This window comes from Nycticebus coucang, chromosome 3, assembly GCF_027406575.1.
Source record: "Nycticebus coucang isolate mNycCou1 chromosome 3, mNycCou1.pri, whole genome shotgun sequence".
Taxonomy (NCBI): domain Eukaryota; kingdom Metazoa; phylum Chordata; class Mammalia; order Primates; family Lorisidae; genus Nycticebus; species Nycticebus coucang.
Genome location: NC_069782.1, coordinates 21,819,900 through 21,838,088, shown reverse-complemented (window position 1 = coordinate 21,838,088; position 18,189 = coordinate 21,819,900). Strand labels below are relative to the sequence as shown.

General features: G+C 42.2%; 1 protein-coding gene across 1 annotated transcript in view; it reads left to right on the top strand.

Moving 5' to 3' along the window:
• The first annotated feature begins 2,777 nt into the window (after positions 1-2,777).
• SLC17A8 (solute carrier family 17 member 8) overlaps positions 2,778-18,189 on the top strand; it is a 56,977-nt gene continuing 41,565 nt past the window's right edge. The window contains exon 1 of the mRNA XM_053584256.1: positions 2,778-3,257. Coding sequence (XP_053440231.1) covers positions 3,157-3,257 — 101 coding nt within the window. The 5' untranslated portion in view covers positions 2,778-3,156. The remainder of the gene's footprint in view (positions 3,258-18,189) is intronic.

The window sequence follows — 18,189 nt, the reverse complement described above, 5'->3', positions numbered from 1 at the left end:
ATTGTACTGATATGTACATGTGGTGCATGTCTGATCTGTGAAAATTAGGTCAACTTAAAGATGTGGTCAGTGTAGGGAGGTGGTCAACTATGGAGATTTGACTGTAATTTGGTAGTTTCCTAAAACATTAAACATACTTTTTCCATATGATCCAGCAATTCTGCTCATGGGTGTTTACCCGAGAGAAATGAAAGCATGTCCACATGGACATGTATTCAAATTTTTATAATACTTTCATTCATAATATTGAAAATAATCCAAATGTCCATTAACAGGTCAATGAATAGACAAGATGTATTCTATACAATGAAATATTACTCAGCAAAAAAGAAAAAAGGAACAAACTATCAATACACACTGTGGCATGGACAGACCTCAAAATCATCACGCTAAATAAAAGAAGCCAAACAAAAGAGACCATAGCTTATATGATTCTATTTATATGAATGTCCAGAAAAGCAAATCTATGTAGAGAGAACAGTGGTGGCAGGATGGGGGGGGACATGGGGACTGAGAGTGCCTACGAGGGATCTTGTTGGGGTGATGGAAATGGTCTAAAATTGCTTTGGGGAGATGGTCGCACAGCTTGGTAAATTTACTAAGAATCTGAAGTGTCCACTTGCAAATGAATGAATTATATAAAATGCAGATATGCCTCAAGTGAGTGGGGAGAAAGGAGATTGACCCTGAGATTGAGACAGAAGGAGAGAGAAGGGGTGGAGCCAGACTATTTGGATCTGAACGCTGGCTCTGCTACTTACAAGCTGTGCAATCTCAGGCAAGTCTAACCTCTCTTTGCCTCCGTTTTCTGTCTGTAAAACTGGAGAAAATAAGAAGTTATTATCACCTAACCCCAGTGAGAATGACCCACATCACAAAGTCTCAAAGCTGCAGATGCCGGCATGGATGTGGAGAGAAGGGAACACTTTTACACTGCTGATGGGACTGCAAACCAATATACAACCTTTTTGGAAGGAATTATGGAGAATCCTCAAAGAACTCAAATTAGACCTTCCATTAGATCCTGCAATCCCATTACTAGGCATCTACCCAGGAGAAAAAAATTCCTTTTATCGTAAGGACATTTACACGAGACTGTTTATTGCAGCTCAATTTACATTGGCAAAATGTGGAAACAACCTAAATGCCGACCAACCCAGGAATGGAAAATAAGCTGTGGTATATGTATACCATGGAATACTATTCAGCTATTAAAAAGATGGGAACTTTATATTTTTTGTATTAACCTGGATGGAGGTGGAACACATTCTTCTTAGTAAAGTATCACAAGAATGGAGAAGCAAGAATCCAATGTACTCAATTCTAATATGAAGGCAGCAGATGAGTTAATACAAGGGGTAGGGCAGGGGAATGAGAGAGAAAGGGGCAGAGGGGAGATGGGAGGTCCTGGTGTATGGCACATGTCTTGGGGGCGGGACACAATTATAAGAGGGACTTTAACAAATGCAATCAGTATAACCTAATTCTCTGTACCCTCAGTGAATCCCAAACAATAAAAAAAAATTAAAAAAATAGATTAAAAAAGAAAAGAAGTTACTAACTACAAAGAAGCATTGGGAAGACTGTGTGCTTACTGAAGAGTTTGGACCCTAGCAAGAGCTCCTAGATATCAGCAGTACTTAAGGGGTCCAGGTCTGATTTGGTTTTAGTTCAACTTTTTGAGAAGGCTTTTAGGGGACAATGTCTGGTCCTGTGGAAATCACTCCTGGGGAACTGAGAGCCTACAACTGATTGTCATTTGTCAGTCATATGCAGACTGCGGGACTGGCACATCAGAGCTTCGCAGATGAAGGCGATTTCTTTGTTGCAGCAGCATTTACAGAGGTGTCACCCTGCTGCCATGAATGTGGGCACGACACAGGACATGTCAACCCCAGTCCTGCAAATATCCAGGTTACGCCCACTCCCTGCTGGGTCCCTTTGGGGCAGGGACAGGTGATTTGGGGACATGAAGGAGGGCCACCTCATCTGTCTGTGCAGCTTTCTAGAGTGTGTGATGTCTCAATGTGTCCTAAGAATCTCCAGAAATTACCCAGGTGAAGGGCTGAGGAGAGTTACACAGGGCGAGTATAACTGGAGGAAAGCCCAGAGGCAAAAAGGGTGCTTGCTGAGTTCAGTGACATGCTGAGATGTTGTAGAAAGCAGAGTGACACCGTGCAGGGTCCCATGGAGGGGCCTTGGGTGCCATGATAAATTATTTTATTTATTGCAAGGACAGTGGGGACCCCGTGGAGATATCTTCTAGCTCAGATATCTTCAGTGATTTGGTCCCATTGCTATCTACCCACCACACCTTCAACGAGCCTGCTCTTTTGATCAGAAGCAAATATTAATAAATGCCGTCCTAGGTGGCCTGCTTTTGTATTTATCCCACTCAAGTGCAATTGTTCCTCCAGGGACCGTGTCCGTGCTAGTGCCTGGCTGAAAAACTGTTCCATGGCTCCCACGAGGGGGAATGAAAGCCATGAAGTGGTGGCTGAAAGCCTGTCTGCAGGGCCAGACCTCAGAAAAGCAAAGGACTTGTAAATGTTTCATAAACTCCTCTCAGGGTGCCTGCTCTGGCTGAGAGCCCATTCACAAGCCAAGGCACCGAGGGGCAGGTATTGTGCTGGTTACTATAGCATCACCTTGGAAAGGCAGCTTAGTGGGAGCCACCAGCCAGCTGAGCCGGGTGGGCCAGGCTGGGGAAAGGATTGGCAGCCGCAGGAGGGGCTGGAGCGAGGCTGCAGATGCTGCTGCTGGTCTGGGGACTCCTCCTGGGCTGAAGCCCATGTAAGCTCCTCCAGCTGCATCCTAGGGAGGGAGCGAGGCTGCGTTCAGTCTGAGAGAGGCTGCCTGAGACAGCGGCCACAGGCTGCACTGAGCTGGTAGCTTTTACAAGGGGCTGAATTCCCAGCCAGACGCTGACCCTTTGGCCTCTTCTTTGAAGGGTGGGGAGAGAGGAGGAAGTTGTCTCATCTTGGAAGCTCTGGGCTGGCCTTTATCTCTTTTTTGATTTGGAGTAGTTACCTCCATGGGAACTGCCTTCCAGGTATTCATTAAAGGAAACGGAGTGGTCCCCACACTGGAAATGCGAAAGGATGACAGTTTCTGAGAGTGACTGTTAACAGCTCAGAGGTGCCTTCCCTGTTCAAAATGCCTTTTAAAGCATTTGACACCTTCAAGGAAAAATTTTTGAAACCTGGGAAGGAAGGCGTGAAGAATGCTGTAGGAGATTCCTTGGGGATTTTGCAAAGGTAAAGTTTGAATGCAAACTTTAGGTTTATTTGAGTAGCCTCGTATTGCCAATGTGGGAGAGATGTTGTATCGTGTTTTTAAAGCCATACTTTAGTGAGGAAGGGGCGGTCAAATTAGATGGCTTCTGTAGCCCCTTCCAGCCCCAACAGTCTATGCCTGGAGGAAAAAATGATGCATTTAAAATATTGGGTTGAATTAGAAAATTACTGAGACATGTATTCTGTTTATAAAGCAAAATTTGCACTTTCTGGAGCTGGTGATACTGTTGCATATGGTATGTTGGGCATTGAATTAAAAGATATTGTGGGAGATAATGTTTCATGTTAATGCGATACTAATAACAAATACTATGCTTAGTATAAGGCTTTGAGCTGAAATAAGTTTAAGTGTTTTTCACTATTTTTCCACTATGAATAAAAATTAAATATTTGTATTTTTTTAGCTTGTTAAATGTAATATATAAAGTGGTTTCTGGTGGTATAGTTTTCAAAGAGAAGGATAGTTATCCAATAGTCTGAAGGAGGTAACTTAATAATATTCTTTATAGGAGAAAATCTCACAGGATTGCAGTGGGAAAATATTAAGTACTATCATTGAATTGAATGAGCTCTTAGTCCAAACCAATGTGGCTCAGTGAGTAGGGCGCCGGCCCCATATGCTGAGGGTGGTGAGTTCAAACCCAGCCCCGGCCAAACTGCAACAACAAAAAAAATAGCCAGGCGTTGTGGTGGGTGCCTGTAGTCCCAGGTGCTCGGGAGGCTGAAGCAAGAGAATCACATAAGCCCAAGAGCTGGAGGTTGCTGTGAGCTGTGTGTTGCCACGGCACTCTACCGAGGGCAGTAAAGTGAGACTCTGTCTCTACAAAAAAAAAAAAAAAATTACATGGGACATTACTGGAAAGAAAGGGCACCATCAATGAATGAATTGCTGTGACATTTTAATTTGTGAATTTTGCAGACATAGTAAATGCCTTCTCAGGTTTTATAGGTGAGTTAATAAGCGGTCCTACGTGCAAGGTAAAATGACTTGTTTCTGTGATGTAAAAAATGCAAAAACTATGCTTGATAAGTTGTTTTGTGTGTCTGAATGATTATTTCTGATCCTGGTGAATGAAAATGCCACCTGGTATCTCCTTTTAACTTTCCTGTGATAGCTCTTAAATTTAAAAACTTTTGCATTTAAAGACTATTTCTAAGCAAACTAAGATTCTTCCCATTTCTTGTGTTTTATAACACATGTGCCCTTGTCAGGATCAAATTTTCCATTGTATCACTCTTGATAAGTTTTCATAATAAGAAAATAGGGTTGGGCACCTTATTAATTTAGTAATGAAAACCAAAAGCCTTCAGTCAGATCTACGCTGAATTATCAGGTGTAGATGAAAACTTAGCACAGTAACAGCAGCTAAAGATAGAAAATGATTATAATAACATTTTTGAAAAGAGTGTTTATCTTTCTGTTGAGCGCTCCCCAGGTAACATCTTATTGTGGTGGCCTTCGTTTGATTAGAAATGCAAAAAAAAAGGCACAATGGCTTAACTGGCTTACTCAAGTGATGACGGAGAAAACTGGCAATAAAAACCATGACTTTGGAGTAGAGTCACCATTCTAATCACCAAACTCTGCTTTAGTTTGTAAAATACTTGACAAAAAAAGTAGTTAGGAATTTTCTTGTCAAACTTCAAGAGTTTTTGAAATTTCATTCCTTATTTCAATAACAGACTCATCCTAAGAGCTGGTTTTACTATGTTTGATTGGATGAGCCATGTGAAGATTTTTTTGTTTACCAAATTAATTTGCTTAGGAACAGAAAAAATTAGTAATTTCTAAGTTGTGTGACCTCAACCAAACATAGAGCTATGTGTCTATAACTCTGGGAATAGTTTCCTCAAAACAGTAGAAAAACAGCACAATGCTTGAGGAAGAGAATATTCTAACTGAATTCTAGATAATGTCCTTGTTATCATAATTGTAGAATGGCTTTAGGAAAAACAAAACCAAACTCAAACCTCTCCTTTCACTGATCTAGAGAGAAAAATTATTGGCAGAGGGAGGGAAAAAACCAAAAGACATTGCTGGAACAATGATCCAAGTTGATCCTTAGCTATAGCAGAACTCCAGAATTATCAAGACTAGCTCTGCCATGTGTTTGGTATTAACCACAGGTTTATAAGATAATTATAAAGTGACCTGCCTAAAGCCAGGCATAAAATGAGTATTTCCCTCTTACCTCACTGATTTTCGCATAAAACCAACCAGGCCTGGTGGCTCATGCCTGTAATCCTAGCACTCTGGGAGGCCGAGGCAGGTGGATGCTTAGAGTAGGAGTGAGACCCCCATTTCTACTGAAAATAGAAAAACTAGCTGGGAGTTGTGGCAGGTGCCTGTAGTCCCAGCTGCTTGGGAAGTTGAGGGAGGAGGATTGCTTAAGCCCAAGAGTTTGAGGTTGCTGTGAGCTATGATGCCAGGGCATTCTACCCAGTGTGACGGAGTGAGACTCTGTCTCAAAAAAAAAAAAAAAAAAAAGACTTTACATAAAACCAATTGATAGAATCCAATGTAAAAAAAAATCACAAAGAACTGGGTTGTTTTACAAGGGTATATGTGCAACTTGGTAAACGGTCTGTGAAGCTAGTGAATGATGCCCCATGATCATATCAATGTACACAGCTATGATTCAATAAAAAAAAATAAATAAAAAGAACTGGGTTGTTTTGTAAGGCGCAGGAGCGTTTGGAAAGTAGAAGCCTTGCTACTTTCTAACTTTGCAGGCAGTGTAAATCATAGCTGCTTAATGGTGTCTGAGTCTGAGATCATCATCTAAATGGAATTCCTGAGATGCTTTTTAATCACAGAATGTTCCTCTCAGTCAGAGGAATGGCAAATGTACAGGGAAGCATTTAAGAGTTCACACACAGGCCTGATTACATCAGGCACTATTAGCCTTCCTGGAAAACACTCATTGATAAGAAGCAATTAATCAGCTAAAGGTACAACAGTATTTTAGAAGTGTAGTGAGAAAGAAGACGCATTCATTTGTATTCTGGCACTGGACTATACAGAAGGCATAGAAGGCATTAAACTTGGAAATTAATGTCCAGAAATTGACATGCAGATTTGTTCAACTTAAATTAGAATGTGGGTGTTCTAGAATTGCTTCCATGAAAAAAAATGATGTCAGACACTTAGTATGTTCCAGACACCATAAACCTATTTAATTCTATTAAGAGCTCCATGAAGAAGGGGCTATTTTAATTATAATTTTACAGATGAGAAAAATAGAGGCACAGAGAGGTTAGGTAACTTACCCAAGGACACACAGCTTTTAAATGACAGAGCTGGGTTTCAGATCAAATGTTCTATGCCTATCATTCTTAATCATTACATGATATTAGCTCTCTAATCAGGTATCTTCCCTTTTCCTGCTTTCTGTCTTGAAATCCAGCCACTCATTTATGTACAGAGAGTTACTTGGACTGCAACATCATCAATGGCTTCGGGACCTGATGGCAAGTCTGGCTTTTCTTCTCATCAGTTGCCCTGTGCAGGCTTTCCCCCGGGGAGGCTAGGGGCAGTCTGATCTTACAATCTGTGTGTATCTTCCCTCTGAAGAGAGGGAGCCATCTCCTCTGTGTGGTGTCTGTCCTCAGCACTCAGAGGCACACATGTACCAGATGTGCACTTTCTACTCCACTGACAAAGGCAGGTGTGTTAAAGCATGATGTGAGCTTAGGTGACCCTGGGTTCTGATTGTCACGACATCCTTAACTTCTCTGCCTGCATGACGTTAAGCAACTTGGCTGCAAGAGGATGATCCATTAAACTGAACCAAATCAAATCCACCCCTGCTCCAAACCACTTTACTCACAGTCAAAGCCAGTGCCCTTTGAATGGCCTTCAAGGCCCCGTATGATCTGTAGGACCTGAGAAGTCTCTGACTTGATCTCCGACATTCCTTTCCTGCCTTCCTCCGCTCCAGTCTCACAAACCTCCTTGCTCTTGTCGGGAACTTGCCGGACTCACTCCTGCCCCAGCTTTTGCACCATCTGTTTCTTTTACCTTAATACTTTTCTCCCAATTTGCCTCGTGGCTCATTCTCTGACTTTCTCACTCTCTCTCTCTTTTTCTTCTTTTTGGGACCCAGCCTCCCTCTGTTGCCCAGGCTTCAGTGCCACGGCCTCAGCCTAGCTCACAGCAACTTCAGACTCCCGGGTTCAAGTGATCTTCCTGCCTCAGTCACCTGAGCAGCTGGGACTACAGGAGTGCACTGTGCCATGTTCCCCCAAGACTCAGAAAACTCAGCTAAGTTTTCTGTTTTTAGGAGAGACAGGGTCTTGCTCTTGCTCAGGCTGATCTTTGAACTCCTGAGCTTAAGGGATCCTCTTGCCTCAGTCTCCCAGACTGCTGGGATTACAGGCGTGAGCGACTGCCCCCAGACATTCTCTGGCTTTCTTCAAGTCTTTGCTCAAAGGTCTCCTCCCCAGGGAGGACCTTCCTGGCTGTTGTATTTAAACAGGAAGCTCATGTTTCTTCCTCCTCTCGCCCTTTTCCCTGTCCCTCTTTCCTGCTTTATTTTACTCCACCTAGTCTTAGGTAGGGTTCCCTAAAAGCAGAGCCTGAGGCAGGGATTTGGGGAAGCGAGCCTAGAGTGTGATTTCACCGAGGGAGAGTGTTTCCTAAGAAAACAGGGAGGGCGCACAGCAAGACAGGAGTGGAGAAAGAACCCAGCAAGCAGACCACCTCGGGGAACGCACGGGGAGGCTCTGGAGCAGGGTGGGTCAGCCTTTTATATCTCACATTAGTCAGTCCCTGGAGGTGGGTTGCCCCAGCAAGGGCGGAGGATTTAATTGGAGCCCATTTGGCAGTAGAAAACTCTCCTGGGGGTCTTCTGCCAAGAGCATAGGAAAAGGCAAGGAGTCGCCATAGTGGCAGAGGTCATTGATCCTGCTCCTCAGGAGGAATTAAAACTCTTGCTTCATGGTGAGAACAGGAAGAAATGTTTGGCACTTAGGTGATCCCCTGGGACATGTCCTGATAATGCCTCGCCTAGTTTTAACTGTCAATGAGCACATACAGTGACTAAGACCTGGCAGCAGTCTGGACGTGGAAATGTGCTAGCCCCATAAAGAGGCCTGGGGAGTGCTCCTGTGTTTAGGATGGCTCCCGCTTCGCACCCCTGGGATGTACCCACTTCTCAGATGCAGCTCCTCCTTTATCCAGGCACAGAAATTCCTGAAGAATCTTCCAGAGAAGAGCTATTAGGACAGACTCCAATCCCACCATGACGGTTGGCCCCTCTGTCCACCCATTCTCCATTCCCCTTGCTGCTGTTGTCTTACCTGGCAGGTTGACTCAGACCTGCATCCCTGAGGGGTCTGAACCCCTGGTGAACAAAACCGTGCCAGGTCACGGCTGCTGGACTTGCCCTTGTACAGTTGGAACTAGACAAGGCGGTATGAGGCAATGTGGGTCACTTAGGTGCTGGCCACACTTCTTCCTGCTCCCACGATGAAATGTGAGTCCTAATTCCTCATGAGGACCAGGATCAAGGACCCCAGCCACAATGGTGACTCCTTGCAAAAACCTAACTTAAAGAGAGAGCTGTTGATATGAGTATGATTAACATCGAAAACATAGCAGTTATGGTGGCGCCCGTAGCTCAGTGGTCTTGGCATGAGAATAGCAATGTGAACAGGCAGTGCCACATAGGTAATGGACTTCAATTGTGTTCCCAAATGGGACAGGATTTCTAGACCCACCGACCCTAAAGCTGGAGAGATGCTCCTCAATGGGGCGCTGGGGTTGGTGGCAGGTCGGCCCCCGCTTGTCCCTGCTGTGTTTCTCAGACCTCTGTTTGCTGCCTACTGGAGACACAGCACCATGTAACAGAGTTGAGTTATGGAAGCTACTGCGTCCTAGAGGATGGCGCCTTATTCTCACAGAGATGCTTCTCCAAGTGGCTGCCTCAGTTACAGCTAGAAGGCTCCTTCAGCTGTGGCAGCTGTGGGCTCCAGGATGGTGGGTATCTGGTGCAGCCAGTAAATCCCACTGTCAGGTGGCCACTGCTCTGCCGTCTTTGCCATACGTGGAGTGCACTGGTCGGAGGCGGTGTCATGTGAGACCCCATGCTGGCAAGTGAGATGGTCCGTGAGACCTCAGATCAGGTGCTGGCTGAGAGTCGCAGGCTAAAAAGGCAAATTCATACATGGAACATGTGTCAATCTGAGACAGGAGCTGACCCCATGGCCCTTCCTTAGACTGCCTTCTTCTAGCGAAGCTATTCACACTCCCTGGCCGACCAGCTAAGCCATGCACGGCTGCCTGCGTGTCCGTGTCCATCCTTACCTCGGAATGCTTCTCTCTCTGCATGGGCTCTAGCTGTGGGGAGGATCCCCCTCATCACTGCCTTTGATCTGTTCTGATGTTATATAGTAAGCAATACCCTGGTTAGCATGTTGCTCCTGGGGGCACCAGGTCTGTCAGGCTCCTCTGAGATCTCTGTGAGTCAGATCCCATAACCATCATGCTGAATTTGCTGCCTTTGCCTATGATGGTTAAGTGCTGCCTCTGGCCTCTACCACTGCAGGATTCTATCGCCCTCATGGCCACTGGTTCTGAACAACAAGCTCCTGTGCTGAAATGCAGCCTGCAGGAGACAGAAGCTCCTGAGCTTCGCAGAGGTGCTGGTGGCGCCATCACCATCATATCCCTCAGGGCCTCTGGAGGAATATATTTTGTGGGTTTTCTGTTTTTATATAGTAAATATATTACTGTACATTCATTTTTTTTTGAGCCTTTTGGTCTCTCTCTAATTTGCTATAACAATTCTGACATTTCTCCTTTAAAAAAAAAAAAAGTAACTTAGGCCGGGCCCAGTGGCTCACACCTGTAATCCTAGCACTCTGGGAGGCTTAGGAAAGTGGATTGCTTCAACGGACAAGTTCGAGACCAGTCTGAGCAAAAGCAAGACCCTGTGTCTACTAAAATAGAAAAACTGAGGCAAGAGGATTGCTTGAGCCCAAGAGTTGGAGGTTGCTGTAAGCTATGGTGCCACAGCACTCTGCCCAGGGCAACAGCTTGAGACTCTGTCTCAAAAAAACAAAACAAAACACAAAAACCTAACTTAAAGAGAAAACTTTTAATTGATTATGAGTCTGATTAACATTGAAAATATAGCAGTTATGGAATTTTTATACTCCAAATAACAGAGATCAAAACTTCAGTTAAAGGAATAGAATATAGCCAATTTAATTTTCACTAATTCATGTCTATGATTGATTCTAGTTCAGAAGTTTTTATACCAGGCATTAAAAACTGAAAGAGGCCTATAAATTAGGTTTATTTCAAAATGAAGGCAAGGAAAGGCTGTGAACATGGACCAAAGAAAGGATATCCTTGTGACCTTGAGTATTCTCTCTTAGAATGGATATTAGAGAAGCGAGAACAATGCTGGACGCACCTCTTAGATCATGGCTTGATGTCATCACACTTCAGGTGTTTACTCGAAGGGGAAGTTACTGATGGTCAGTGTGAAAGGCAGAATCACTGATATTCAGATCCACTTCAAAGGTGTGCTAGGCTCACTTACCAAACCACAAGAAACTCTCCAGTTAGTTAAAAAAAAGAAGTCATGGTGGCCATACCTGGTATCTCAGAGCACAATGCAATAGTAACTAGAAATAGTTACACATTTATATAAAGAAAAGTCATCAGGCTCCTCCTGACACCTGTATTTTGTTTAAGCTTGTAAGAGACACATTAGCAAATGTGTTAGGACCTTTCCCCTAGGTCTTTGTTGGATGTTAAGTCCTGTCCCATGGACAATGGCCCGTTGATTTCCAAAATCAAGGTGCAGGCAGGACCATGCTGTCTCTGAAGGGTCCAAGGAGGATTCGCCCTTGCTGCCTCCTGGGAGTTGCCGGTAATCCTCAGAATTCCTTGGCTTGTGGATGTATCACCCCACTCTCTGCTTTGGTTGTCATGTGGCCGTCTCCCTTGGGCCTCTGTGTCTACGTGTTCAAATGCCCCCCTTCTTACAGGGACACCAGTTATCTGGTTAGGGTTAATTCTAATCCAGTATAACTTTATCTTTACTTGATTGCATCTGCAAAAGACCCCATTTCCAAGTAAGTTCTCATTCACCAGCACTGGGGGTAGGACTTCAACACTTTATTTATTTATTTATTTATTTTTTGAGATAGAGTCTCACTCTATCACTCTGGGTAGAGTGCCATGGCATCATCATAGGCTACAGCCACCTGAAAATCCTGGACTCAAGTGATCCTCCTGCCTCAGCCTCCTGAGTAGCTGGGGCCTCCACACCCATCACAATACACAGCTAGTTTTTTTCTATTTTTAGTAGAGATGGGATCTCTTACAATCTACCTTCCTCAGTTTCCCAGAGTGCTAGAATTACAGGTATGAACTACCTCGCCTGCCTTCAACATATCTTTTTTTGGAGAACACAATTCAGCCCACCCCCTATATTGACAAACTCTCCCTTATCCAATGTGCTCATCCTCATGCCCCAGTCTAGCACATTCAGGATCCATTCCCAGGCAGCTTTTCCTGCTTTCTGCTAGAAATCCTACAAATCCTGCTCCTGGTACCTTCTCATGGCCTGGAAAAGATTTTCTTATCACAAGTTTATTTTCTCTCTTTTTCAACATCTGTCAAATATTTTTAAATAACCAAATTCTTTATGTGCTTCTTAAAGTTTAAGGCACAGTTCATGGACCCAATATAGAGTGAAACAAAAATAATAAAAGCCAGAGATATTTTTTTTCTACTGCTCTGGTAATCATCCCTCCTGAGGTCAGGGGTGCTGACTCTGCTTAAATAGGGCACCAAAAAAGGGTGAAATTACTGGGAGAAAATAAAAACAACACTTCAAAATCTGTGAAACTGTGCGGGGTGCTAGGGATACTTGGTTCCTGACTTTATGAGCTCATAATCTACTAGAAGAGGCAAATCTTAGTTTTAAAAATTACACACATATAGATACTGTGGGGGTGACCAGGTGCATTTTTTTTCTTTTTTTGAGATGGAGTCTCACTCAGTTGCCCCAGGCTAGAGTGCTATGACTTAAGCCCAGCTCACGGCAACCTCAAACTCCTGTGCTCAAGTGATCCACCTGTCTTAGCTTCCCAGAGGATTCTAGGCGTGAGCAACCATGCCTGGCCCAGAAAGTCTTCTCTTAACCTTTCTTAGGTATTGCTTCTCCAGAACCTTCCACAATGTCTGTGTAGGTAATTCTCATGTGGTTTGTAAGGTGAGTCACGATTAGCTTCTGTGGCAGGCCGGTAGCAGCAGGCTACTGTCCAGTCTGGGTGGTATGCTCACTTCAGCTGCAGTGGGGTCATCCTTGGGCAAGATTTTTTTTTTTTTAATTATTCTGAGTCTTGGTCTCCCAAACTGCAAGATGAAAATAAATCCTTTTTAAGAATGTTTTGAGGATTAAAGAAGATAATATATATTTAAAAACAAACACCTCACAGAGTGCCTAGAAGGTGGGAGGTCCTCAGTCCTTCAATCTCTGTCCCTTTTTCCAATTAGAATACCAAATCCATGATTGTGTACCAGCAGTCTGAGGGAAATGGGACCCTTTCAGAAGGCAGATTTGACTACTACTACATTAGCTTTCCAGCGCCACCATAACAATATTCCATGTACTGTGTGGTTTAAACAACAGGAATTTATTTTCTCACAGTTTAGAGGCTGGAAGGCCAAGATCAAGGGGTCATTAGGTTTGATATCTCCCGAGGCCTCTGTCCTTTGCAGATAATTGCCTTCTCACTATGTTCTCATGCAGCTTTTCCTCTGCACACATGCATTCCCGTGTGTCCAAATTTCCTCTTATAAAGACACCACACCAGTCAGATTAGATTGAGGCCCGCCCCTGGGGACCCCATTTAACCTAAGTCACCTCTTTAAATACCTTATCTCCCAATATGGTCCCATACTGAGGTATTGCGGGTTAAGCCTTCAGCAAGTGAATTTTGGTGGACACATTTCAGCTCATAAGAAATATTTACCTACCAGTGTATGGTGCCCCATGATCGCAAAAAAAAAAAAGAAAAAAGAAAAAGAAATATTTACCTACCGTAAGTAAGCAAGTGAATGGATTTTAAAAACACATAAAATAATTTGCGAGTTCAGCTCACTCTGTGCTTCCAATATGACCTCATTATCTAGAAAACAAAGCAGAGCCTTCTCTGAAATTAATGGAAACTTTGGAATTGCAAGTAAATAGTTCTGTAAGTGCCTAGGAAAGGCTGGTTAGCATATTTTAAGCAATCAGACCTCTGGGGCTCAGACGTTTACTGGACGATCGTTGGTGAATGGTGCCTATGTATTTCCCTGGTGTGCAAAGGACCAGCAGCCCTCCACTGCAAGGATCTGTATTTGGAGAAACAACAATGGCAAAAGAATGGAGATTCTTTGGTCTGAAAGACGAACTGCAGGGTAACGGGGAAAGGAAACCAAATGGGACAAATAGCTATACAGATAATTAAAGTCCTTCAACTTTTGAGAAAGGAGTTCTTTTTGTTTTTTTTCCTCCCTTATTCTTAAGTGACTTTCCCCTCCCTTCCCCTTTGTATAAAACTTGTTTCTTGGCAGGCATGAATAGATCCTTAACCCCTTCTATATGATATCTGGTCCACCAACTTCATTCAACTGAACAGGTATTCATTGGATCCATTTTGTCTACGCTGAGCACCGAGGGTAAGGAAAGTAGGAAATCGTTTCAGGATCAGGGAGACCTTCTTTATTCAGATAAACAAATCAGCAACTATTTACTCACCTCCTGCCAGTGCCAGCAAAAACACGATTAACTCAGCGTGACAAATGCTCTAATGGGGGATGTGCAAAATGTACCAGGGATGGCGTAGACCCTAACATTTTGGCCAATGTCAACCTATTTATTGGTGGTATTATAATATTTTACTCTTTGTGGTGTCAGCTCATTGAATTGTTTTTTAGCTTTTTTTTTTGGGAATTCATTCATCTTATAATTTTATTTATTTATTTTTTTATTGTTGGGGATTCATTGAGGGTACAATAAGCCAGGTTACACTGATGGCAATTGTTAGGTAAAGTCCCTCTTGCAATCATATCTTGCCCCCATAAAGTGTGACACACACCAAGGCCCCACCCCCCTCCCTCCTTCCCTCTTTCTGTTTCCCCCCCATAACCATAATTGTCATTAATTGTCCTCATATCAAAATTGAGTACATAGGATTCATGCTTCTCCATTCTTATGATGCTTTACTAAGAATAATGTCTTCCACGTCCATCCAGGTTAATACGAAGGATGTAAAGTCTCCATTTTTTTTAATGGCTGAATAGTATTCCATGGTATACATAGACCACAGCTTGTTAATCCATTCCTGGGTTGGTGGGCATTTAGGCTGTTTCCACATTTTGGCGATTGTAAATTGAGCTGCAATAAACAGTCTAGTACAAGTGTCCTTATGATAAAGGATTTCTTTCCTTCTGGGTAGATGCCCAGTAATGGGATTGCAGGATCAAATGGGAGGTCTAGCTTGAGTGCTTTGAGGTTTCTCCATACTTCCTTCCAGAAAGGTTGTACTAGTTTGCAGTCCCACCAGCAGTGTAAAAGTGTTCCCTTCTCTCCACATCCACGCCAGCATCTGCAGCTTTGAGATTTTGTGATGTGGGCCATTCTCACTGGGGTTAGATGATATCTCAGGGTTGTTTTGATTTGCATTTCTCTAATATATAGAGATGATGAACATTTTTTCATGTGTTTGTTAGCCATTCGTCTGTCATCTTTAGAGAAAGTTCTATTCATGTCTCTTGCCCATTGATATATGGGATTGTTGGCTTTTTTCATGTGGATTAATTTGAGTTCTCTATAGATCCTAGTTATCAAGCTTTTGTCTGATTGAAAATATGCAAATATCCTTTCCCATTGTGTAGGTTGTCTCTTTGCTTTGGTTATTGTCTCCTTAGCCGTACAGAAGCTTTTCAGTTTAATGAAGTCCCATTTGTTTATTTTTGTTGTTGTTGCAATTGCCATGGCAGTCTTCTTCATGAAGTCTTTCCCCAGGCCAATATCTTCCAGTGTTTTTCCTATGCTTTCTTTGAGGATTTTTATTGTTTCGTGCCTTAAATTTAAGTCCTTTATCCATCTTGAATCAATTTTTGTGAGTGGGGAAAGGTGTGGGTCCAGTTTCAGTCTTTTACATGTAGACATCCAGTTCTCCCAACACCATTTATTGAATAGGGAGTCTTTCCCCCAAGGTATGTTCTTGTTTGGTTTATCAAAGATTAGGTGGTTGTAAAATGTTAGTTTCGTTTCTTCATTTTCAATTCGATTCCAAGTGTCTATGTCTCTGTTTTTGTGCCAGTACCATGCTGTCTTGACCACTATGGCTTTGTAGTACAGACTAAAATCTGGTATGCTGATGCCCCCAGCTTTATTTTTGTTACAGAGAACTGCCTTAGCTATACGGGTTTTTTTCCAGTTCCATACAAAATGCAGAATCATTTTTTCCAAATCTTGAAAGTACGATGTTGGTATTTTGATAGGAATGGCATTGAATAGGTAGATTGCTTTGGGAAGTATAGACATTTTAACAATGTTGATTCTTCCCATCCATGAGCATGGTATGTTCTTCCATTTGTTAATATCCTCTGCTGTTTCCTTTCTGAGGATTTCATAGTTTTCTTTATAGAGGTCCTTCACCTCCTTCGTTAGGTATACTCCTAGGTATTTCATTTTCTTTGAAACTATGGTGAAGGGAGTTGTGTCCTTAATTAGCTTCTCATCTTGACTGTTATTGGTGTACACAAAGGCTACTGACTTGTGGACATTGATTTTATATCCGGAAACATTACTGTATTTTTTGATGACTTCTAAGAGTCTTGTGGTTGAGTCTTTGGGGTTCTCTAAGTATAAGATCATGTCGTCAGCAAAGAGGGAGAGTTTGACCTCCTCTGCTCCCATTTGGATTCCCTTTATTTCCTTGTCTTGCCTAATTGTATTGGCTAGAACTTCCAGCACTACGTTGAATAGTAAAGGTGACAGAGAACAACCTTGTCTGGTTCCAGTTCTAAGAGGAAAAGCTTTCAGTTTTACTCCATTCAGTAAAATATTGGCTGTGGGTTTGTCATAGATATCTTTAATCAGTTTTAGAAATGTGCCACCTATGCCTATACTCTTCAGTGTTCTAATTAGAAAAGGATGCTGGATTTTATCAAATGCTTTTTGTGCATCTATTGAGAGGATCATGTGATCTTTATTTTTGCCTCTGTTAATATGGTGGATAACGTTTATAGACTTGCATATGTTAAACCAGCCTTGCATCCCTGGGATGAAGCCTACTTGATCATGATGAATGACTTTTTTGATGATAAGCTGTAATCTATTGGCTAGGATTTTGTTGAGAATTTTTGCGTCTATATTCATGAGTGAGATTGGTCTGAAATTCTCCTTTTTGTTTGGGTCTTTTCCTGGTTTTGGTATCAGGGTGATGTTTGCTTCATAGAATGTGTTGGGGAAGATTCCTTCTTCCTCAATTTTTTGGAATAATTTCTGCAGTACAGGAATAAGCTCTTCCTTGAAGGTTTGATAGAGTTCTGGAGTGAAGCCATCTGGACCAGGGCATTTTTTGGTTGGAAGATTTTTTATTGTTTCTTTGATCTCAGTGCTTGAAATTGGTCTGTTCAGGAGCTCTATTTCTTCCTGGCTGAGTCTAGGGAGAGGGTGTGATTCCAAATATTGATCCATTTCTTTCACATTGTCAAATTTCTGGGCATAGAGTTTCTGGTAGTATTCAGAGATGATCTCTTGTATCTCTGTGGGATCAGTTGTTATTTCCCCTTTATCATTTCTGATTGAGGTTACTAGAGATTTTGCTTTTCTATTCCTCGTTAGTCTGGCCAATGGTTTATCTATTTTATTTATTTTTTCAAAAAACCAACTCCTTGTTTCATTAATTTTCTGAATGATTCTTTTGTTTTCAATTTCATTGATCTCTGATTTGATTTTGGATATTTCTTTTCTTCTACTGAGTTTAGGCTTAGATTGTTCTTCTTTTTCCAATTCCGTAAGATCTCTTGTGAGATTGTTGATGTGCTCTCTTTCTGTTTTTCGAATGTAGGCATCTAAAGTGATGAATTTTCCTCTCAAAACTGCTTTTGCAGTATCCCACAGGTTTTGGTAGCTTGTGTCTTCATTGTTGTTATGCTCAAGGAAGTTAATGATTTCCTGTTTTATTTCTTCCTGCACCCATCTGTTATTCAACAGAAGATTGTTTAATTTCCATGCCTTTGGGTGGGGTCGAGCATTTTTGTTAGAGTTGAGTTCCACCTTTAGTGCCTTATGGTCTGAGAAGATACAAGGTAAAATTTCAATTCTTTTGATTCTGTTGATATTTGTTTTGTGTCCCAGGATATGATCAATTTTGGAGAATGTTCCATGGGGTGATGAGAAGAATGTATATTCTTTATCTTTGGGATGGAGTGTTCTATATGCGTCTATCAAGCATAGTTGTTCTAGGGTCTCATTTAAATCTCTTATATCCTTGTTTAATTTCTGTTTAGAGGATCTGTCCAGCTTTGTAAGAGGACTGTTAAGGTCCCCTGTTATTATGGTATTATCAGATATCATATTGCTCAGACTGAGTAAGGTCTGTTTCAAGAATCTGGGAGCATTTAAATTGGGTGCATAGATATTTAGAATTGAAATGTCTTCTTGTTGTATTTTTCCCTTGACCAATATAAAGTGACCATCTTTGTCTTTTTTGACTTTAGTTGCTTTAAATCCACATGTATCTGAAAATAAGATTGCAACTCCTCTTTTCTTCTGAATGCCATTTGCCTGAAAAATTGTCTTCCAACCCTTGACTCGGAGCTTTAATTTGTCTTTTGTAGCCAGGTGTGTTTCTTGCAGACAGCAAATGG